Here is a 23,571-nt window from a genome sequence, read left to right as displayed (position 1 = left end):
AAAGAATGGTGTTAACCTTGTTATAGCATGCTAAAACTAGAAACTTTTGCTCGGTATCTACAAGGTGATACATAAGTAGTTTTGACTGGCATCGCAAGTAAAGTTTAAAATAATAAACTACATTGCCATAATTACACGCACCTCAGATACCACGCAAACTTTTACGTATTTCACGTCGCATGCTGCACTGATCACGTAAAGTCGTAACGTGATCTAATATCAAACCAAACCAATGCTTAGGATTCAAAGTGCGTAAAATAAAAAGTAGGCAATTTTTTTAATATTTTTTCTTTACTGTTCAAAGAAATTCATATGCTACTCACCTGCACGAAATCTTTACAATCCGATGCCCAGAAGACTTGCAATTTAAAAAAAAGAATCAAAATGGGTCGACAATTTCCACTTTTAACTATGCCCTATTAGGCGATCAAAAAAACCTTGCCGCTCAGAAAGGGTCTGTTAGGCGTACCACTACCTCATACATTCCCTATGGTCCTTCACATAATCACATCCTCCAGCCTCAAGGAAAGTTTGGTAATGTGGACGTGCCAAGATGAACGTAGTTCCTGCACGTTCGGAATGATTGTGCTGGTATTAGTGTTATTATGTTTAAAGATATTACGTTAACTTACACTTTTCAACACCAGTAAAATTTACCGTTAATGCCTTAGTGATGTCTAACATCATCGTATTGTCCTATTTTGCAGATACGGTGCATTTGCCTCTAAAGGTAGCTTAGGCTAGGCCTATACTCCCACGTTTTCAAATCTTTGCTTTCGGCTATCATTGTTGGGTTTGCTATGGGTAAAACTAGGCAAAAATCTGGCTAATAAATCAAAACCAGTGTTTCTGTTGTAGTTCTTGCCGCATGTATACTGGTTTGAGTAGGCTCATGTCTGCAAGCAAGCCTAGTGTGTCTGCGTTTTTGTACCATTTTTAGTTTGTAAGTGGTAGTTAAATGCCTATTTTCAGTCAAATTGCTGGTGATTGGCATAAATCTGAAATCTGGCACAAATCAGTGAAAACCTAGGCTAGAAACAATGGATTAAAGAATCTTTCACCACAGCCTCCAGCAACTGGTTGGCTGATGGTTAAGATAAACTTGATAAGAAGTATTGCCAAGTTGCAACTGTCATTAAATGTATCATGTGAGCTTGCAAAACCTTTCCTATGAACATTTTCTGCATACGCTAATAGTTAACCTTCTATTGTGCAGACATTATGTTAATGTGTTTAATCATATTGGTTACATTCAAATTGCAATATATGCAGTGATTAGCCATGGCTCATTCCATTATAATTCAATAAGTTAGAGGTGGTCTTGTCAGCATCACCTATTGATTGGATATTTTTACTTTTTGATATAAATGCTTATGTAGTTTATTAAAAAAATTTTGTTAGTAATGGCACTACAGGGAACTGCTTTGAATTATATTTTGAAATTGGCCTAAAATTGCCATTTCTGGATCTACTTTGATAAACCTAGTGTCAATTTGTATTTGTTCAATGCCATGTAATTTTACAAATGATACCAAAATTGGTTATAAGCAAATGGTTTTGAAACTTAAAATATGCACTTTCTGATAAACTTATTGCGTTACTTAGCTTATTCAAGATTTTTTCATTTGATCAATAGCAATGGGTACATTCATGTTTAAACTCATTAACACTAGAAAGACCAGCGGTCATTTTTGACCGCTTTACAATTTTCTTCTTTATTACGGCCTTGTCTGTTAAAATTGGGTCTTGGTCACTCTGTGAGTTTTTCTAACTTTGCTAGTGGTGACAGGAAACAAAGAAATTAAAGGAATCCAATTTCCACAACAAGATCATTGAAGCAATATACCTGAAAAGACCAGCAGTCAAAATTGACCGCGGCATCCTTTTATTGTCTTTCCCAGTGCCAGGCAACGAGACGTTATCAAAACAATTCGAGCGAGATAGCAGATTATTGTTTTACTCCCTTTTGTTTTAAAAGTTTACTTTATTATGTCATAACGAGGTCTGCCAGGAAATGTTGTGAAACTAATTACAACCGATAAATTAGTACATTTCTGCTATTAAAAGTCGTTTTATAGCCACAAACAGATACTCAGTCAAAATCGACCACAGCGGTCTTTCTAGTGTTAAAACCAAATTTTATTCACTGCATAAATTTTGTTGTTCAACTCCAGAGCATGTTTGCTTTGCTCTTATATAGTTAGATTTCGACTTGAGTGGTTGTTGCATGATGCTGTTAAGCTGCAGAGTGGTTAGATAAGATTTGAATGTTGATTGCTGATATTATTTCAATTGTTCAATTTTTGAATTTGTAGCCAAACTTAAGCCAAAAGCCTTATTCCCAGAGCTTCCACCAAATTGGAACGCAAAATAAGAATTATATATATATATACTGGAAAAAAGTTAAAGCAATTTTCGAAAAAGTATGTATTTTTGTTTTTTGCAACCAATATCAAACAAAATGTAGTTCACCAATGTCAAATTGATTCAAACTATATCGTATATATTAAAACTTAGGTCGAGGAAATACTAAACCATCAACACAAAGACTAGTGTTTGAAACATGTGCTACTTGTTTTGAAGGTTTAGGAACCAGGCAACTGCTTTTGCTAGAAAGTGCATATTTTTATTAACCATTTGTTTACATCTGATTATGGCGTCATTCTTTGATCTTGAACAAGTACAAATTGACTCTTGTTTTCTCAAAGCAGACCCAAGAATGACGATTTTTTAAGTTATTTATATAATTTTCATAAATCATTACAGTGCTTTCTAGCATCAATAGCAGCAGAAACGTGAATTTTTAAACTGTAATGACTCTGAAATTGTACAAGATATAATTTAAAAACTGCAATTCAATTGGAGTCTTTAACTGTAAGTGATAGGCAGGCAAATAATATCAAAATATAGAAATATCCTAGAAATGATGTTGTTCATCATTTGCTGAATTGTATTGGAATGACTTCGTCTGTTTACCAACTTAAAGCACATTTTTTCTTAGTCTGTCGAGCAAAGTCAGTTTGTTGCTTTGACAAATACACAGGTTACTGTTTAGCTTTTGATAAACAATAAGAAAATAATGGTGAAAACTTCCACTATCATTTACTGTGGGCATTTTTTCTCGTCATGGGGTGATCGAATGTGGTACTTTGCAATTCCTTTGTTTCTGTTTGATTTGGACCCAAAATCTCTCTCACTCTCAGCGATATATGGCCTTGTACTGGCATGTTCGGTCTTAGTATTCGGTCCTCTTGTTGGGGAATGGATTGACAGAAACAAGCGACTTTATACTGCTCGGGTATCACTCATCATACAAAATACATCAGTCATACTCAGTGCTACCATCCTTTTAGTTCATCGACTTCTTGGAAATAAAAACGACAGCTTTGCGATCTGGGTACAGATTGGAGCAATAATCACGGGAGCGATCGGAAATTTGGCAAGTGTTGCAACTGGCATCATAATTCAGAAAGACTGGATTGTCGTCGTTGCTGGAGGAAAAAAAGATTTATTAGCGGACCTCAATTCGATGGTTAGAAGAATTGACCTCACGACTAAGATTATATCGCCTTTAGCTTGTGGCCAGATAATGGCCTGGGCAGGTCTCACTGGAGGCGCTATTTTTATTGTAAGCTGGAACGCTCTTTCAATGGTTGTTGAATACCTGCTTTTGCGAGCTGTGTATGTCCGTACTCCCGCACTCGCAAATAAAAACAAAGAAACCGAGAATGAAGGAGAAGAAATGAGAGTGTTAAATGATGAAAATATGGAGCAGGATGACAGAGCAGAAGAAACTCCTACAAACAAAGAACAACCACAGGATTCAGAAAAAAATGAAACAAGCAAGAAGAAAAAGTCAATATTCAGGAAAATGTTTTCATTTGTCTTCATGCTGAAGGATGGTTGGAAGCTGTACCTGGCACAGCCAATTTCTCTCCCTTGCATAGGGTTTTCTTTTCTTTACATGACTATTCTTGGATTTGGTTATATTACCATTGCCTACGCATACAGTCAGTGTTTCAGTGAGTTTATGGTAGGTATTTTACAGGCAGGTGCTGCCTTAGCTGGAGTTATTGCCACCTTCATCTTTCCACCAATGAGGGAAAAAGTGGGTCTCCTCAGGACAGGATTGTTCTGTGCATTTTTCCAGATATCAACTCTGATCCCTTGTCTAGTGTCAATTTTTATTGCTGGAAGTCCGTTTATGTGGTTGCCCGAAAATATGATCAGTGATGCCGTCACTAATTCCAACATGACTTTGGAAGTGACTACCCCACTTGTTGACCTACAAGGCTCAAACTACTCAACAATGAGCAGTTTAAACACAAGCGTAGACGGCTACACCACAATGCCTTCATTGGAAGAGGAAGACATTGCAAAAACACTTTTCTTAAAGTGCGTCGAAGGAGTATCGCCGCCGTCCTCCTATCAATCGATAACTTTACTCATGGCTGGAATAATTTTAGCTCGAGTCGGATTGTGGGGCTTTGACCTCACCATAACACAGCTTATCCAGGAAAATGTTGTCGAAAAAGAGAGAGGCGTTTTTAACGGCGTGCAATCGTCCTTAAATAATTTCATGGACTTACTGCGATACTTTCTCGTCTTATGCTTGCCACTTCCCAGTCAGTTTGGTATCCTTGTAGTACTTTCATCTTTAGCGGTTTGTGTTGGATACATCTTGTACATGGCTTACTCCAGGCGAGTTAGAGGCCATATTCTACCTCACTGCACAAAAGTTCCAATTGTTGATGCGACTAATGCTCTGGCAGCATAAAATGCAGTTGACAGTTCTAGATAAAATTTATAACCTCTTTATTTTTTTAACCACAATAAATGCCTAACTTGCGTCGATCTGTTTTAACATCATTGTATTATGTATACTTTTCAATATTGCTTGTTCCACAAAACTAGAACCTGTACTTCTATTTTTATGCATATTTTCTAAACAAAGTGTATTTCACTGTGTCAGGTTTACTTCAAACTTCATCAATATCTAATAACGACTTTCAATGCGATTGTTATCCACACCATGGTACTAAAAACAAACTAAAACAGATCAAAATCAAATGTCCAAATAATATTAAATTTCTTATCTCGTTACTTGCTTGTTTCACACAGTTGACTTGTATCAAACCCAGTTACGATACTCCTACGCTTTGGACAAACCTAGAAATTAGTATATTTATACCTGTACTAATAGGTAACCTAAGTATGATAGTTGTTTTAACCAAAAGTATTCAGATTTTGGGGCTCACCTGCTTCCAAGTGTGATGAGTGTAGATGCTTATAAATCTTCTTTATCGCCTTTATGTTGCTGCGTGTAGTTGTGTGGTTTTTTAGTTCTCATTACTATTCTGTATGTGTAAGTATGGCCATTAATTGTGTCTTTTTGTGCGTTGTCATGTTTCAGATTTTTTTTGCAGTGTATTTTTCTTATGCATAATACTTACTGTTACAGTGTTGCAGTGAATGTTCGCCATTACCAAACGCGTAATACGTCTTTGACTTTTTATTTTTGCTAAATTAACTTCTTTTATGGTGCAGGATACTAAACTGGATATGCTTTGATTAATAAAACAAATAAACTAATTAGCATTTAAACTTAGTGCTGATTTGAAGCTACATTTCTCCGATGTAAGCCATGACAATGCAGCAACGAAGAGAGCCCTTGGGGGCTCGTAAAAAAATTCAGGTAAAAAGAGTTTTTGTGCATATTTTATATATGGTACATTGGTGTAAATATTGCGTATATGTAGAATAATTTATATTGGTGTAACCACTTACATGCAATACAAACTCATTCAAGTGCGATTTTACGTTTATATATTAGGTTTCTTTCGTTATAAGAGATGCAGCTGAAAAGTACAACAGGTCAGGTGTCAACGCCCTCCAGGTAAATGTCAATGTTTACTTATATGTAAAAAAATGTGTTTATCAGTGTTTGTTACAGATTTATTTAATCAAATATTTTCATTAAAAGCTTAGTATCCATATCTATCATATATAATAAGTTATCCATTTGCAGTCGATTTTTTTGCATTTTTAAGCTCGACAGAACAAGTGGAAGACTCTTCACAGCTGGTCGCGACTCCATAATTCGGATATGGGATGCAGAGACCAAAGACAAAGACAGCGACCCCTACGTTGCATCAATGGAGCATCACACAGATTGGGTCAACGACATTGTGCTCTGTTGCAATGGCAAAACCTGTGAGTATAGTAGTTTGGATGATCTAGAGTTCTTGTTTCTTTTATCTCAGTACATCGTTTTTGCCAACTTGCAGAAATTTTCTGTTTGAAGTGCAACTATTCCTTTGCATCAGTGAGCTGTAAAATTTTGCTTGTTTTAACTCTGACAATATTTTTAAGCTACGTATGCCATTACCTTAAATAATTAATAATTATGTGCTTTTGAGAATAAACAAATATAGTACTGGTACACCACAACCAGTGCTTAAAATATCTACATATATATATGTAAGAACTGAGAAATACTAATTTTTTTAGCAAGAATATCGCTGAAAAAGAGAGATATATTCATTTTTTTCCTAAAAAAATATGTTTTACTGGTTATAATTACATTAACTAATATTTAATTTGTCCACAGTAATATCTGCATCATCCGACACAACTGTCAAAGTTTGGAATGCTCACAGGGGATTTTGTATGTCTACGTTACGTACACATAAGGATTATGTCCGTACACTTGCCTATGCAAAGCACAAAGAACATGTGGCGAGTGCAGGCTTGGATAAGCAAATATTTATTTGGGACGTCAACACTTTAACTGCACTTACTACTACACGTAATACAGTGACAAGTAAGTTTGTCTTGGCACGGACACTGGTGCTGTTATTTGTTAAGCTAATTTTGTTGCTTTTGTGATTGTGCAAATATATTTTCATAAATGTAGGAACTGTTCTGACCATTCCATTGTTACGTAAAACTTTACAATTCTGTACATAGCAATGCCAGACACTATGTTAATATCACTGCCTTTAGCTGTACGTTGCTCGCATTTTGTTGTCAATGTAAACATTTTAACCTGATTACATTTTTCTATTATTAGCATCAAATGTAAATGGATGCAAGAATTCCATTTACAGTGTTGCTATGAATGACAGTGGAACAATCCTTGTGGCCGGTTCCACTGAACGTGCTATTCGCGTCTGGGATCCTAGAACCTGTGATAAACGCATGAAGCTCAAAGGTCACACTGATAATGTTAAAGCTCTCATTGTAAATCGAGATGGGACTCAGGTAATAACGAAAAGCTAATAAACGCTGATTGACTGGAACTCAAGATGAGCATTTATCAAACATAGGGTTGATACACAACGCCGTAGCTTATTATTATTGCCACTTGCTATTAATTATTATCAATTACTGTTTATACTGAAGCATCGCTGCTTCATTGTGTTTAACATAATGTTTTTGTAAAGGTTTTGTCTGGGAGTTCTGATGGGACAATCCGCCTTTGGTCACTTGGACAACAGAAATGTATTGCAACCGTAAGAGTCCATAACGAAGGCGTCTGGACACTCGCAGCTCTGCAGGACACGTCTTCTTTTAGCTTTGTTTATTCTTCAGGCCGAGATGGCAGAATAATATGCACCGATTTTCGAAATGCTGACTTCCCTAATTACCTAGTTTGCCAAGAAGATGCCCCTGTTTTAAAGGTAATTAATTAGTCCCACTTCCACGTATCGCTTATTAATTATCTTGTCTGAAAAAATGCTTTGTCATCTTCCGTTAGTTTGAGAAATTGCATGAAGTCGTCATTTTTTTGCAGATCACGTGTTTTACATCACTTTGTGACAACATATAGTATTTAGTGTTACGATTGCTGTCTATAAATAGAATAGTTAAGCTTTGTACAATTGAATTGAATTGAATTTGTATACTTGACATAATTCTGTTTTTGTGGTTGCCATATTGCAGCTTCAGCTAGACGATAAAGAAATTCCGGAAAAAGTATATTGCTGCACTGCAAATTCTCATGTTAATGCTTGGCCGTTGAAACCGAATGATATGAATCCGGCTCAAGGGATACAAAACGAAGAATTCTACGAACCTGAATGTTTAAAACCCTACTCAATGCAACCTTGCTATACCATACCAGGCAAGGCGTTTTCATGTTTCTGAAATTCATCGATGCTTAGTAGAATTGCTAATTTCGAGAAAAAGCCACTTTTAAGTGTGACAGATATAAAGAGCATTGTTATAGGTGGTAGCAGTATCACCCAATACAAAGTTTTATCGGACAAGAGGTACATTCTAACTCAAGACACCGAAAACAAAGTTGCATTATGGGATGTCCTCACAGTAAGCAACACATGTTTTATCTGCATTACAGCCAAATATTTTAGCCTGGTGTTTGCATAGCAAGAACAGAACCTTTCTTATACTTCAGTGCGTCAGTAAAACTTTGTCTATCGTGTTTTGTTTTTTTCTGGTCACTCACAATTAAATTGCATTAAGGCCAGATGCGCTGAAGACCTTGGCACTGTTGATTTCGATGACGAAGTAAAACGCAGAGAGAAAATTCTTTACGTGCCAAATTGGTTTGCCGTTGACCTGAAGCTGGGGGTAAGTGACCTGTTATTGTAAGAAGCAATTATCTGCCAACATCATAAATAAACTTGCTAGTTGTAACGCGTTAGAGGCTCACTGTATTGTTAAAAGAAGAATATATTTGACAAATTTATCAAGTCTTACTTTATTGCATTCAGATGCTAAGTATCCACCTTGAAGAAAGAGAATGTTTTTCAGCGTGGATGACCGCCAAGGACGTCACAGGATTTGAAGAAAGCGACACAGTTACAAAAAGTAATGTCAACGCGTGCGCTGAAGTTATTATCACCATGTTAACTTCATGCTGCCCTGCTATTACGAGATAAACTGAAAATTTTAACTTATACAGTCAACTACGGTGGATTGCTCCTACACGCTTTGCTTCAGCACTGGCCTTCTACCCATCACAGTGTTGCAGATCAAGGTACAGGTATTATTCAAACATGCAGCATTCATATCTTTCTGTCAATATCTTGCACGACAATTTCAGCTCCTTCGTACCAATCTCAATTTATTTCTGTAGAATCAACTGAAAATGACGTGGCAGATCCGGCCACGTTGCAAGAGAAATCGCTCAATCACTACCTCAAAGTCCCACCACATACTCCTGTTATATTCAGTGAGGTTGGCGGAAGAACGTTATTCAGGTACAGTTTTGCTTAACCTTATAGCATCAAATAACCGTGTACAGTGCGCAATATACGCTGTAGAAGTGTACCGGTTATGCATGTGCTGTTGCTGTAGAAGTGTACCGGTTATGCATGTGCTGTTGCTGTAGAAGTGTACCGGTTATGCATGGATCAGGCAGTCATCGGACAGTTGTGTTCAGACAGTGTGACTGTTTCACTTTAAACAGGCTCTTATGTGCTGATGCAGCAGGGGAAACTGAAGCCATGCTCCTTCAAGAAACCATCCCACCGTGGGTTCTACAAGCAGTGATTGAGGTGAAATATATTCGAACCGGGGTCGTGGTACCTTGGATTATTCTTATTCTGGGGCATTTTATCAAGCTGTTGTAAAAACTGGTGTGATGTTTTTAATTACAGAACAAAATTGCCACTCCATTTCTTAAACTGTCATTCTTTCTTCAACCACACCAAAGTTCTGGTTTGAAGCCAAACAAAAGGTGCGTTGATCAACATTTCCTTGTTTGTAAGTGTCATGCTCTAACAACACGCGACCCTGTATAAATGTTATTACCCAACATACACATTCCCGTATCAAAAATTTCCTTGAAATATCTCCAGCGCGAACAGCAAGCTACTTGCTAATGAGATGCTCACGGTTGCCAAGGTGATGGATCATGTGCATGAAAAGATTATATGCGCAAACGATGACACTTCGCAATCGTCGAACAACGACAACCCCGCAGAGAGGTGAAGACAGAAATTCACGATAAGGCATTTCTGTGCTGTCATCTAGCGGTTGTAATATTACTGTATGATTGAACATGCAGGTCAGAGGAGAGCCCGTCAGTTGCCGATGCGACCGAAGTCAACAAAGATTCAGTTGCGGCGGCAGACAACAAAGTAGAGCTGTTATGCGCGGATCAAGTAAATATTTGACCTTTTTTCTACTCTTCTTTTTTACGTGTAGCTACGCAAAATACTTTCGCGTTTGCTGTGTGCCAGGCGAGACCTGTTTCCATTCACGCAAATACATTTTACGTTATTAATTTTTTTTGTCAAAAATTGTAATTTTGTAAACTTACTTAAAAAAAGTCTCCAGGTAAAACGGTGTTCTGCCAGATGATATTTTAATATTTTTTAATTCTGTTTTACCAGATATTATCTGTGTGTATATCATTGTCCACGGTCAAGTACAGGTCTACATACTTTCAGGCATTCCGCACGCAACGAAATTTTTACCTATTTTGCCCACGAAATGATCCGTAACCTTGCTGGGGTATAATTAGAAATTTCTGTTACTCGTCTTCACTGGAGCGGTATTTTCTCCCGTTTACGGCAAGCCGGCGCTGTAATCGTTAAACAAAGCCATTTGTTGCGTTGCGTCACTGCACAAACACTTTGTCTTGTGAACGAACGTGCGAGCTTCCCCTAAACTTGTTTGTGCTTTTAAATCGATTTTCAGTCCAGCATCGAAAAAGCGAATGACGACACTCGTTGTAACTTGGCAAGGTTGAAGCTTTTCACTGAATACAATGTTGAAACGAATTCGCTTATTCAGTTAAAAGAACTCGCCTGTTACACTGTTCATGTTTGTTTCATGGTTGTTTAACGAAGCATTGTGGATGCTTTTGTGCCGTATCTATCCTTAATCTGTCGTTTTTGCAGGTTTTAGATCCAGAATATAACCTTCGTACTGTGAAGTATGTGTTTTGGAAGAGCGGAAGCGACATGATATTACATTATCGTCTGAAAACCTGACAAGGATCCTTCGATAGATCGCCCTGCGACGTAATCAGTTCCACATGCCTCGTGGACTAGCGTGATTGCAAAGATCGTGTATTTTTCAACGGACTGCTACATTGGCTGCCAAGCGAACTTATAATTTTTTTGTAATTTGGCCCTATCCGTTGACCCAACTTTTGTGCAATGCCGTCACTTCCAAAAAGTAGCCGTAATTTTTACGGCTACGTTGCTATATTGTTCTATTCCAAACGTTGCCGTCACAAAAACGTTAATTTTGGATTTTCCGAAATCGCTACAGATTAAGTTCAAAGCGCTGAGTTAAACCATAAAAAAAGCACTTAAAGAATGAACGGGTCTCCTGTTTATCTTTGCTGTTATGGAAAGTTTTAGAGGTCATTGTTAAGTCGGTCGACACGGTTCGACAAAGCAAAGAGATGTGGTATGCAACTAAGCGTTGGTGTAGAACCGAGTATGGTGGAACCAAAATAACTTTAGCGCAATACCCTCTCCGCATTTCGCCTGTTTAAGCTGACTACTAAAACCACCTACCGCCGGTATGAACCGGTTAGATCAGCAGAAGCGAAAGTACTTATCAGGTAATTGTAAGCTAACTATTTCAAGCTGCCCGTTAGTTCGTAACGACCCCAAGTCTTAACATGTCTGACGCAACCACGTCACAAGGGAGTTGAACAACCTCAGAAACTCTCTGACGTCATGGTTTGTCCTTGGCTCCAAAGCGGAGGTGATGTCTTATGTTAAAACACCCTATCAGCCTATCTTATTGTTTCGCTTTTGTTTTTTATGGTTACGTAAAGAGCAAACAATTGATACGATTATTTACAACGTCTGCGTTTTACATTGTGCTTTGTTCTTAACAACGAAAGCAAACCGATAAAGGGGAATTCTTTGTATTTTCAACCACAATCATTACCTACGAGGAGGTGGCTCGAGATATCAGGTGATGAGGTGGTACAGGTAAACAATGCTAGCAACTTGTATTGTAGCACCACACCGGAAAGGGGAGTAAAGTAAGGCCGCATCTTACATCAGCGAAAATAAATGAATGCTGACTTTGGAGAGTTGGGAATTTCAAATTGTTATGTGGTTGAGTTCCAAAAATAACCGCATCCACAAACTATTCGCAAAGGAGAAAATTTCATTTTACTCGCCCACCCACGCATATGAACTATAGACTAAGCTAATAAACATAGGTCCTACGCTTACAACCAAAATAGATTTTCAACCTCAAAGATGCTATGTGCACATAATAACCTTCTTGTACTTTGAAATTGTTACAGTAAAGTCACTGATACAGCTGTTACTATCTCTTTGGCATTCATATCTAAACTGAAGAGTTTTCAGCAATGAAAGTTCAAGGGTTATTCTGAGACTTATAGATAGTAGGCTCGCAGTAGTACTTCAAAAGCGGTGATTCAACTCAAATACGTTGAATTACAGTATGTCAGCCCACAAAATCTAGATACAGTAACCTCCCGTTCTAGTAGACCTGCCACCTATACCCGTTTAAATTTGTATCCTTGAAAAGCGCGCAAAAACCTGTCACAATTAATTATGAACATCGAAGCAAGTCAAAAGAACATAAAAAACTAAAAAGTTACCTTTGTCTGATGTCATGCAAACAAAATGACGTAGGTACACCGCTACCATGTCCCTAAAAACTTTTCTTATCTTTAGCCTAATGCTTTACGTAAGACGTGATAATGTAACAGGAAAATTGTTTGTTTAAAGTTGAAACGTGTAAATATGCTTACACTGTAATAGTCTGACTATACATAAGAAAAAACAACATAAAATTAACACTTTTCAATATTTTCTATTTTTGAAGAATTTTAAGTCTGTTAATTTGGGCAATGATATTGAACACAATAGAGAAATGGCCAAAATTTTAGTTTTTACACGGAATCGTTACATTTCTGAAAGTTATTGGCATTTAAAGTTACGGTTATCAAGCTTGTAGAGACCATTTATAAAGAGGAATCTTAAGATTCGGCTTATGTAAGCTATTTTCCCTTGGTGGGCAATAGTCCCATTAAATGCAGAAATAAATACATTATGTAGTTATGTTGGATTTTTAGAATTGACCCTGGCATCAAGCAGGGCCAACATTTACGTCACTTTATTTAAAAATACCCTGAGATTTAATGTCAGTGGTCTTTTTTATGAAAATTAATGACTTAAAATTCTACATAAAATTAGGCTACACTAAACTCCAGATAATTTAATCACGTGACCAAATCGTAGCCATCTCTCTTCAACTACCACGATTTTTTGCTGAAAAAACTCGTAAGAAAATAAAAGGCGATATTATCGTATAAAGTAAAATTAAAGTAACCAACGTCAGAATAGGGCGCTCCCTTGGTATAGTAAAATTGAATCGAAGCGCTGCTGTGGTACTGAGGCAAGCAGCGAAAGTAGAGGGATTATTTCAGTTTCCTTTGCTAAGAGGTTTTCTTTGCTTTTAGCTTTCATTTTCGTACAGGGCTCTACTATGTAAATTTATTCGTAAATACGTTTACTTACAGCACCGCTATTTCTACACAAAACCAGATGATTTGAATACTGTTCTCCACTAACCAAATAATAAACATACAACCTGTCAGTCATTTTCAACCCTTTAAAGCGTAAAACGGGCCTTTTCCGTGCTCAAAGATTTGATAAGTAACAGACCCTCTGTCTACAAGCTGTCACAAAACATGCAGCAAATAAAGATTTGTTTACCATGCGATGGGAATGTTGTCAAAAGTCCCCACACGATGTTAATCCAAGCAAATAGTGTCCGTTTCACGCAAGAAAGCTTAGCTGTCACAATGCATAAGCGTTTTAATCGTATAAGTAGAACTGCGCTAGCACAGTGCATGAGCATAAACCTATTTTTAAAGCACCTGTCACTGCTGTCAGTTGAAAAAAGCATTCTGCTTGTAGCGGATTTTTTAACTGCGAAAATAAGTTCAATTGCATTTTCTACTTAATGGAAGGTTTATGTTACAACAAACGAATAAATCGGTTTATTGGCAACATGGCGGCTTTTACCTGTAATAAATCATTTATATTAATTACTTGAATATCCGAAGAAGGGTTTACGTAAGGGGAAATCACACTGGATTGTGATTGGAAAGAATAACCAGGTCGAATGAGGTGAATCCCCTCGGGAAATACCACGATTCTCCTTTAAATGGAGTGGTTCCTTCTCTGTTAACCCATGATGGCTGTCAGACAGTGGAGAACACAGTGCCGCGCTTGTTTCGAATTAATTTCAAGAATTGTCTTCTATATCTATTCTTCATCATTTGATTTTCTTTCAACTTTCAATTGATGTTTTTGAAACAAAAAATAATATGACAACGTAATTAAATGTAAAATTATTTCCTTCGTCTCGTTTTCGTATATTGATGATTTTAATAAAGTAATTTTCACAAGCACAAACTTTACTTCGACCTTTCGCTCATTAATGTAATATAAATCTGCGTGCTAAGTCATATGCTATGACGCAAGAATGACGTAGAATGATTTGCGAAATCCATAAAAGCCGGCGATGTCAGGTCCGGTCAACTTTAAACAATGAATGAGGCAGAGTGAGGAAAAGAGAGAGTGAGGAAAAATAAGAGGTTAGAAAGGTAGTGAGAGTCTAAGAGTGCAGAAGTTTATCGAACAACTTTAACCGTGGCTATGATTTATACATTTGCTTGGAAACCGACTTTGAAAGCACTTACGGATATGTTCCACCATATAGTAAATGTTTCAGTTCAAAGTGTGTAGTAGTCTTGTGTAAGTTCTGCTGTACCAAGTATGGAAAAAGATTTTAAGATCAACTTCAACTTTCAAAAGTGTTGACGTCTTATTTCACGTGACATATAACGTCACTTTTCTCGTGATGTATGATCACAGCGAGTGTAACACGTGATCGATAATAAATTTGGTGTATGTGTTTACGAGATAATACAATGCATTAACTACTTCTAAAAATGTTCATTTAATTACGTTATTTATTTGCAGATAGCTATTTGGACTATCGTAAGACGCTCTAGGGAGTCTAGGATATAGTAGTCAAAATTTCACCTAACTAGCGAATATTTAAAACAACATATTCGCATAAAGATTGTGATAAAGGTAAGTACCTTTGTTATATTTTTTGTAACTATATATTTGTACATTATTATATATTTCTAACTAAGTATATATTTTTCTCCTTGTTTCAACTATTGTAGTTTAATAACTAAAACTGGATGGCAAAGCATTTTTGTGCATCTCACAACGTGTAAATGTATTATAAACTAACAAAAAAGCTCAAAAAAATTTGATCCCAATTGAAATAGAATGGTTATTGACTGACTCCATAATCAGCTGAGCAAATGAATCTAAAAGTTGAAGGTGATATAATCGACATCCTTTCTTTTGACTGGTTTCATATGCTTTGGGCAGTAGGAAATGCGCGTCGAGATATTTTAGTAACACCCCACTTGGTATATACTCAAGCTTTAGGCATGAGTCATCGACAATCGGTATACCGATATCTCTATACTGCAATAAGGGAATTTGTCTGCGATTTTTCCCGTTGAATCATCGGGTAATTTCCCAAAATGAAAAGTCTCTGGACAACCTGGTAATCAATGTGCTTGACAAAACTTCCCAGTTATGATTTAAGACTTTTGAAAATAAAGGGCGGCGTTGTGAAATCGCAAAAGGACTACCATCATTAACTAATCGGCCACTTACAATCGGTTGCGTAATCACCAGAGTGTTAAAACTTACCGCCGAACCCACTTGACTTCAAGCAAATGACAACATGACTAACCAGTTCTGGTAAAGGAGTGTACATTTACGATCGTGTTCTTATTAAACCGATAAAGTTTACAGGAAATCGCTAATAAACGGAATAAGTAATTACATTTCGAAATTTTGATTTATATAAGCAATGAGATAAGTACTGTTAACTAGCGTTAACTAGTAAAAGCAGAGCAAAAAGAAACAAAAAGTGGATGATTACGATACAGTGTATATGCATTGTAATAGATTTCAATGTACAATTTATGAGATCTTTACTACATGTCAATCTGTGTATAAGATATGGTTTTTAGTATAATAATAAACAAGGTGGGAGGGACGTGCGAAATGATACTTTATCATCCGGATTCGAATTTAGAAAATATTTGTTTACCCTTTTAAGAGCTAAAAATAAGATATAAAAGTCTTTGAAACCACGAAAGGGCGTGATGATGAACACGTCAGTTTTGTACACAAAAGTATTATTAAATTTCTACGTCACAAATCTGCAAGATAAAAACGGGAAATATGTTATATATGGAAAGTACTAAAATATTGACTGATGTTATTTTTGACCTGTATTATTACTTTCAAGTGATCCACCTTTACAGTTGTTATAAATTTAAAATTAGCGTTTTGTCTCGAAAAGCAGTTTTCTTTAAGAACCAAAGGATTACCGGGAGGTTACACAATCCTTTTCGGTTGACGTTCAAATATTTATTTTCCATTTTGTTTGCTTTACAACCTTTTTTGTTTGTTTTTAGATGACACGTCACTTTCCCGTAGTGGTGCTTGTACTTTTTCTGAGTGTTCTTGTTATGATGCAAATTGTTGCTGGTATGCCCTTCCGGCAATGTACGCCTTTCCGGCAGTACTTTGATAAAAATTCAAGCGCTTGTAAAGAATGTTCTCCGTGCCAATCTGGTAAGTTATTAGTGTTGAGATTTGTTTACACATTTCCCAGCTCATAGCCATGGCGCCGTATGTAGGCTTTGATTAATTTCCGATCAAGCTTTTAGACTGGAAACCGTTTTTTTTAATGTAAATAATTCCGACATGTAATAAGTTGGTATCATACGGTATTACCATAATCATCAGCTGGGTTGTTAAAAAATTACAAGGTTGGTATCGGTCGTTGCCCTCTCTGACCAAATCCTTTTATTGCTGAACAGGTTACGGGGTTAAATATTCTTGTAAATCCAATCGGGACACAGTTTGCCAGCAATGTAAGCCGGGTCTAACATACTCTCTGAGGAGACGTAGGACTGGATCACCATGCTACGCTTGCAAGCAGTGCAGCGGCAGAGAAGTGATTAAACCTTGTACGCCCACTAGCGACACAGTTTGTGGAGAGTGCCCTTTGGGTAAGTCAATGTAAAAGGTTTTTAAATTTAAAGTTATAAAAACTAAGACTAAATTTTGGTTTCTTAAAAGAAAATGTAGACTCTGTAAAATAGCAATATCACATTTCCACAAAAAAACGTGGGTTTGATTTTGGGTTTTGGCTAAATATGTCAGGTACCTACTGGGACGCGATATGGAGCGAGTGCAAAGAATGTTCGTACTGCTACAGTGGCCGGGCGGAATCTCTCGTCGGGCCGGTGGTGACCTCTTGCATGAAAAAAGAAATTCCATCGACGCATTGGTGCGCCAAGTTGAGATCTCCCCCGTATCGGGCCCCACTCCTGAGATCAAAAACTCTGAAAAACGGCGCAACCGTCTTCTATGCAGGTAAACCCCGCTTAAGCATTTTCAGTAATATTTTATGCAAATGTGTTATTTGCTGATCAAGTTAGCAACTGTTTTAGTTTTGTTTTCTATAGGTATAAACCACCAATATCTACAAGCGTTTGATATTAACCCTAATGCTTATTTCAAATAAGTAATATATATGTTATTATAGGTCATTTATTTTAAATCTGCTTAAAATATTCCAACAGGTAGTGAAACTGGCGTCTCGGCAGAACCGCAAGACCAAGATAAACAACCAGAAAAGCAAACAACAACAAAGACACGAGAAATCAACGAAGGCACGACGGTTTCCACAACACCACACGATCATGAAGCAAATGAGGACGTTATGAATGACCCAGTCTACGTCGAACTGTCAGATGTGGACAAGTCGCGATTTTTGGATACTGTGAGCTTTGATGACGAAGCATCCGGCAATTGGATGTCTGATGACGAAGATGACGTCACGAATTTGGTTGTCATGAGATTTGTTAAGCCTACAGCGACATCTGAAACCACAACGTTCACAGCCTCTTGTTCTAACAGCAACTACATTTTCACGATTTCGTATTGGGTGTTGGCAACTTCGCTCTTGTTGTTTCTTGTAAACGTAATTTGTTTCGTTCAACTACGCAAGCAACGAAAGGAAAAACACCCATACAAGCCCATATATAACCCACACAATGTTCGAAATACTCCACGAAATAGCCGCTTTGACATGAAAATGTGATATTAATATTTCATATATTGGGCACTTTCATAACTATAACATTAGGTTTCAGGCTTGTGTTTTGGTAAATTTTGTAAATTCTGTCTTTCAGTGTGAGATGTTTCATAAAGTTGAAATTTCTACGATAGTCATTTTTACGTTTATTTGAATAAACATATGGGACCAAGCTTTAGGACACTAAATTTACATAAAGAAATAGAACTTAGAAGTACTTTAAAGGTGTATTGTTTACTTACTTTTTCTATAGATTTGTTCAGCTTCTTGTTCCTTTAAAATCATATGTTTTATACAAAGTTATTTCAAATAAATAAAGAAAATTACCGTAAATAACGACCCAAACCTATTCCAAATTTACAGTCAGTGTTAGGTATCAGAATTTTTTGAATCTACGCAATGAGCTGGAATCTATAAGTTGAATGCCGCCTCAACGTGATTTCAAAATAATTTAAAGTCGACACGTTCTTGTATATACTTTGTTTGTTGTCTTTGCTGTAAAGTACAAAGAGAAAAATCTGCACCGACCTATAGGTCACATGCAAATCTTCGTTGAGTTTGACATCATCAAACCGTTCAATTTCCAAGAAAACGTGAGAAATTATGAGCTTCGCGTCGCATTGACATTTACGGCAAGATTTTCTTTCATTTTTTTGAGAAGTCCACCTTGCTTAGAATGAATTGTAAATCTTTCGTGTATAGCCAAATTACCAAGACCCAAACTACAGGTCATTTTAGAACCTAAATTTAACACTAACAACAGAACAAAGACAACGCCGCACAGCTCAAACACTAGGTCGGCAACGTCCTTTGCTGCAGCGACCCACATTTTCCGCACAAACAAGCGTCAAGACCCTGCAGCTATGCGCCTGGAAAACAAGCTTGAGATTTGATGATATGCTTTGAGTCAGATGATAAACACTATGGTTTGGTCAAGATAATCTCCTATTACTACAATATTGACAATAACAAAATAATCCCAAACTACAATTGCCATTACAGCAAAAGCATCACTGATCATATAGAGGTTTTTGTTGTGTACTTTACGAAAATATTTTCGACTTTTTTAAAAACGTCTTAAACTGCTATCATGTGCAACAAAAACAGGGATTTTAATTGCTTAAATCACGATCAATTTTGGAATTTCAGAAACGGCATGCGTTAATGTTTAAAATAAATAAATAATTTTTTCCTTCCTGCTGGCACAAAACACAGTGAACATTCGGAATGAGTAGGTAAAATTTATCCGCCAAACGACGGCATAGCGTGACAAGACCACGTGACCCAAACAAAAGAGTCAGGCTCCATTATACTCGAGAATACGAAATCCAATATCAACAGTTGGGTTGGGGTCAGCCACACAATGCAAATCTGACATCTAAAACCACTTTGAATAATTGCAGAATTTGCCCCCGAGTTCAGGACAGAACAAGACAGGGGATTAAGCTCACTCACAATCACCAAGACAATATGCGCAACAATGGTTTTCGATGTTAAGGATCACTCGAAACAATCGCGGGGCCGCCCCTCATTTTAATGTAAGGTTTTGGAAATCGGTTCTTTAACGACCCGAACTATCACAACACTTGATTCGTTTTCGCAGCTTTAAACTCGAACCGTTGTGAAAACAGAGATTGCCTTGTGTTTGCTGTTTCGCTAGCAACGGCATTCAGCGCAAAGCGAGACAAGTGTTGCACGGCATTCGCTGCAGGGTACTTTCCAGCTATTCGAGCTCCGTATTAGCACTGTAGGGTAGGCACGAACAGCAACAATAGTGTTTTATGTCCAAAAAAGAGGAAGCAAAATCATTTTCAATGGAAAAATCCCCTGAGCTTTACCCTATTGTGGAAAGGAAATCCTTCTCAAAACGCAAGCATTCTTGTTTCAACATAGCAGCAGGGATTTTTCTCCTAGCTTTCGTGGTCTTGTTGGTTTTTTTCAACCTATTCGTGTCATTTAAGGTAACTGACGTAACAAGCTATTTTTATTGACTACGATCAGCAATATTAGTAATTTTGCTCCATTTTGTTTTTTGAAATAAATTTTGAACAATTTAGCCTATCTCGTGTACCTTCGAATCTGTGAAATTTACAACTGTATATTTCCTAACAAAATGTTTATTAAAAGCTATAGGTTATATTGAAATTTGTTTGGTATGCCTTCATAATAACGTTAAATTTTGCCATTTTTACCATAGTTTAATATACGTTGGGTAGCGTCTTTAAACCATCTGAAGGTTTGATTTTGGTTATGTTATAAGCAGCAATACCATTTAACTGCAATCGTTAAGGATTGTTTTAGGTGATTGCAATGCTGTAAAAATTCCGTAAGCTCCGTGTAGTCAGGCATTTGGAGTTATCCATTAAATTTCTAAAAAATTTAAAACGGGTGTTGACATTTTTCTGTTGCAAAATATCGTCATAAATCTTTACTAAATTCCAGGTGTATCAATTGGAACAGAAGGTTATTCAGTTAGAACAAAAAACGTTCTACGATTTTAACCATAAAGCTTCCGGCATTCAATCAAGCGTTTGGAAGAATATTTTGGTAAGAAAATAAGGAAAATTGGTAAACAGCTTCCGCAATTTTTACGAAATACAATGTAATTTTAGTATCGTAAAACTTATTCTTTGTAAAACCAGGTTGGCAAACGGTGCATAGTGAATTATTAACAGATTTCTTGGGATCTGTATTTGAAAGTAAACAAAGGAAATGGGTACGGTTAATGGGGATGGGAAGTGTGGCTGATTTTGATATTTAAACAAAAACTGGTTATACAGTTATCTTGGTGTAAATCATAAAAAACGACGGCACATCTTCTTTAAATTGCATTAAGCTTAAATACTTACGTCGCCGTAGAAGCAGTATAAAGGCGACTTAAATTTTTCTAGAACGACAGAGAGAGTGGAGTGTTGAAAAACGAGGCAATCATTCGTGTCAAAAGATCAAACGGAAAAAGACGTGGGAAGGGAAACTGCCGTCGTTGTAGAAGTGAGAACTGCGTCTGTCGGGATGCAGCGACTCAAAAACGTCCGCCGGCAGACGGTGAGTGTTCTTCTCCAGAGCTCTTTGGCAGACAAGGATAATAGACATAGCAAAGCGAATAAAAACTTGTATTGAATGGATGAAGCGCAGTAATCTAACAGTTCGTTCATCTGCTCGTTTTTCATCATGCATCTATATAAATATATTTCAGTAAAATTTTCTAAAATTGAAATATGTCGATGCAATATATAAGAAAACAAATTATTCAACAAATGATGAAGAAACTAATGAACAACGAGATACTGTGCGTGGATCGGCGTGTGACAATAATTGACAGCGCGAAACGTGCTTTGCATAAGTATGAAGTCGACCTAAAATACTCATCATATTATTATATTATTGGTAATATTTTGCTTTGATGTCAAACAGTCAGCTGTCATCTAGCTGGGGTGGACCCGTCTAATATTGAAAGTAAGTGGTTCTTGGCTTCCGTAGGATATTTTGCTTCAAATATGGTCAATTAGATTTTCACATTTCATCATATTTGCAGACGGCCATCATTTCGTTTGGCTTGAAGAAAACCACAAAGCTGAGTGTACAATGATGACCGTCGAGAAAGAAGGTCAAGGGAACAGACATTTCAAACAGATTAGAATCACTCAACCCGGCGTTTATTTGGTTTATGCACAGGTTGGTGTATTAGTTTACTTTGCGCTTACTTGCGCTACAGCAACTAATCCAAGATCTCCACATACGTTAGCATACATATGCAGGCCGATATCATATCAATTTAAACTTGGCAGTGGTGTTGAAAACTTGAAAGCTTGGAAGCTGTGCGGTTGTTTTTTGGTTTGAATAGCAGAGCCAAAGGTTACCGAAGAAACAACACGCAAATGTCAACGCTGCACGTTAATCCAGCGCATGTGTTTACACGACATCGCATAAGTTATGATAGCCAGGAGTTATGCAACGCGATTAAAACCTGCTTTAAATACCTAACGGCGTTTTTTTCTTACATCAGATATTCTACAATTGCTGCAATGTTTTTCAGGCAACGTTTATTGGGAGTTCAGAACTTTCGGTCGGTTTTAAAACAGTCTCGCTGAGTGAGTGGGACGTGTCACCCGAGATTCTGATGACCACCGTGAGATCACCTTCAATGTAAGAAATGTTTTACCCATTGCTAACCATATACTTTATCCTTTAACAATTATTAGATTTCACATTTCATATATACTGGCTGCGCTACAGCGGTAGAAGTGTCATAAGTACAGTTGGTGCTTTTTCATCACATTATATAAAGAATAACCATACAGTAAACTACATTTAACAAGTTTTACATTACTTGCAGCGATGTCCCCGAAACTGGCTATCATAGTGGCCTATTTCGATTTGATGGCGGGGAGTATCTGGAAGTACAAGCAATTACTGTGACCCAAAATCTTACGGTCGACGATCGATCTGACTACACTTTCTTTGGCGCTGTCTTATTGCATCAGTGAGATTACTCCAAAAACACAAGAAATTTTCAAAAAAATAAACTTGCAGTTTGTTGATGTCAAACGAAAACGTTGAAAAATTAAATTGTGCTTACGATGTCTATGTGGTAAGAAATATTGAAGTTTATTCCAGAATTTTTTAAAGACTCTTAAGGTACATTTGTTTGCCTTTGTTCTCGCTTATCTGGCTTTTACATCTCAAAATTTGTATGGGTTTTTATGCTTCTGATTTAGGATTTCTTTGTGGCCGCTTTAACTGTAACTATAGTTCCCTTTAGCAGATTTCATCATGGCAAAATAAGTAGTTAAATAAGATACATCTGAACTTAATTGAAAAAACAATGCATGAAAATGAAATGTTGTGACTTGTATGAAACGAAACATAAACCTTTGGTGTGGAAGGTGTACATTCTTGTTATTCTTTGCGCTCGTAAGAGTTGTTGGTTCAATCGTTTATACAAAATGTTTTATAAGTATTTAGTCGTGTTTTTATTCGAAACTCAAAATGCTTACTTTGTACAGAAATCCTATACATTCTGTCCTGTTCTTTTGTGTTTTGTTAGAATAAAGTTTGCAAAAAAACTATGTATTTTTAGAAGAAAATATCTAACTTTGCGGTAAATGCAAAATATTCCTCGCTCTAAGAACTAGCAACTGAACATGTAGCCTAAAATGCACATAAAAAGCTGATGCCATGTCTATATAAGGCACGAAAACCCAACAATGTGAGAAGTTTTTTTAGTCAAAAGTGTGTATTAATTAAAGCTAAAAGCCAACAATGCTTGGCACGTTCAAGTGATGTTAATTGTTTTTCATATAAATCCGGTGGGTAGCGCTGTTGCATTTCATTAAACACAAAAGCATCTACTCTGTTCAAGTAAGGTGTAATGTTGTTGTAATG

At 36.8% G+C, this 23,571-nt stretch overlaps 4 protein-coding genes across 4 annotated transcripts; all 4 read left to right on the top strand.

Annotated features, from left to right (window-relative positions):
* The first annotated feature begins 523 nt into the window (after positions 1-523).
* On the top strand, positions 524-5,547 carry LOC143469530 (ferroportin-like). Its single transcript, XM_076967265.1, has one exon. The coding sequence runs from the start codon at positions 3,080-3,082 to the stop codon at positions 4,775-4,777; it is 1,698 nt and encodes a 565-aa protein (XP_076823380.1). The 5' UTR covers positions 524-3,079; the 3' UTR covers positions 4,778-5,547.
* LOC143469529 (WD repeat-containing protein 48-like) lies at positions 5,541-11,299 on the top strand. Its single transcript, XM_076967264.1, has 17 exons — positions 5,541-5,695; positions 5,834-5,896; positions 6,051-6,213; positions 6,611-6,823; positions 7,073-7,263; positions 7,446-7,682; positions 7,945-8,125; positions 8,231-8,328; positions 8,485-8,592; positions 8,736-8,832; positions 8,927-9,001; positions 9,101-9,224; positions 9,434-9,521; positions 9,624-9,703; positions 9,825-9,953; positions 10,034-10,130; positions 10,872-11,299. Exons 1-17 carry the CDS (start codon positions 5,645-5,647, stop codon positions 10,962-10,964), a joined length of 2,088 nt encoding a protein of 695 aa, XP_076823379.1. The 5' UTR covers positions 5,541-5,644; the 3' UTR covers positions 10,965-11,299.
* A 3,664-nt stretch (positions 11,300-14,963) lies between these two features.
* On the top strand, positions 14,964-18,359 carry LOC143469527 (uncharacterized). Its single transcript, XM_076967262.1, has 5 exons — positions 14,964-15,077; positions 16,496-16,655; positions 16,904-17,095; positions 17,250-17,462; positions 17,672-18,359. The coding sequence occupies exons 2-5, from the start codon at positions 16,496-16,498 to the stop codon at positions 18,190-18,192; spliced, it is 1,086 nt and encodes a 361-aa protein (XP_076823377.1). The 5' UTR covers positions 14,964-15,077; the 3' UTR covers positions 18,193-18,359.
* A 1,479-nt stretch (positions 18,360-19,838) lies between these two features.
* Positions 19,839-23,257, top strand: LOC143469528 (uncharacterized). The gene is made up of 7 exons (XM_076967263.1): positions 19,839-20,147; positions 20,629-20,733; positions 21,078-21,231; positions 21,601-21,642; positions 21,722-21,861; positions 22,223-22,332; positions 22,523-23,257. Exons 1-7 carry the CDS (start codon positions 19,968-19,970, stop codon positions 22,671-22,673), a joined length of 882 nt encoding a protein of 293 aa, XP_076823378.1. The 5' UTR covers positions 19,839-19,967; the 3' UTR covers positions 22,674-23,257.
* Positions 23,258-23,571: the final 314 nt, after the last annotated feature.

The sequence above is a fragment of the Clavelina lepadiformis genome, chromosome 8, assembly GCF_947623445.1.
Source record: "Clavelina lepadiformis chromosome 8, kaClaLepa1.1, whole genome shotgun sequence".
In the NCBI taxonomy this organism is placed as follows: Eukaryota; Metazoa; Chordata; class Ascidiacea; order Aplousobranchia; family Clavelinidae; genus Clavelina; species Clavelina lepadiformis.
Note: the sequence above shows the minus strand (reverse complement) of the source record. Positions and strands in the feature narration are given on the sequence as shown.

Excerpts from the sequence above, each read along its gene's own strand:
- LOC143469530 (XM_076967265.1), top strand. The coding sequence starts at position 3,080 with ATGGTGAAAACTTCCACTATCATTTACTGTGGGCATTTTTTCTCGTCA.
- LOC143469529 (XM_076967264.1), top strand. The coding sequence starts at position 5,645 with ATGACAATGCAGCAACGAAGAGAGCCCTTGGGGGCTCGTAAAAAAATT. Across the intron at positions 8,126-8,230 it reads ACCTTGCTATACCATACCAG|GTGGTAGCAGTATCACCCAA; the intron begins GCAAGGCGTTTT and ends GCATTGTTATAG. Across the intron at positions 8,329-8,484 it reads CATTATGGGATGTCCTCACA|GCCAGATGCGCTGAAGACCT; the intron begins GTAAGCAACACA and ends AATTGCATTAAG.
- LOC143469528 (XM_076967263.1), top strand. The coding sequence starts at position 19,968 with ATGTCCAAAAAAGAGGAAGCAAAATCATTTTCAATGGAAAAATCCCCT. Across the intron at positions 20,148-20,628 it reads ACCTATTCGTGTCATTTAAG|GTGTATCAATTGGAACAGAA; the intron begins GTAACTGACGTA and ends ACTAAATTCCAG. Across the intron at positions 21,862-22,222 it reads TTTATTTGGTTTATGCACAG|GCAACGTTTATTGGGAGTTC; the intron begins GTTGGTGTATTA and ends AATGTTTTTCAG.
- LOC143469527 (XM_076967262.1), top strand. The coding sequence starts at position 16,496 with ATGACACGTCACTTTCCCGTAGTGGTGCTTGTACTTTTTCTGAGTGTT. Across the intron at positions 17,096-17,249 it reads TTGTGGAGAGTGCCCTTTGG|GTACCTACTGGGACGCGATA; the intron begins GTAAGTCAATGT and ends TAAATATGTCAG. Across the intron at positions 17,463-17,671 it reads CGCAACCGTCTTCTATGCAG|GTAGTGAAACTGGCGTCTCG; the intron begins GTAAACCCCGCT and ends ATATTCCAACAG.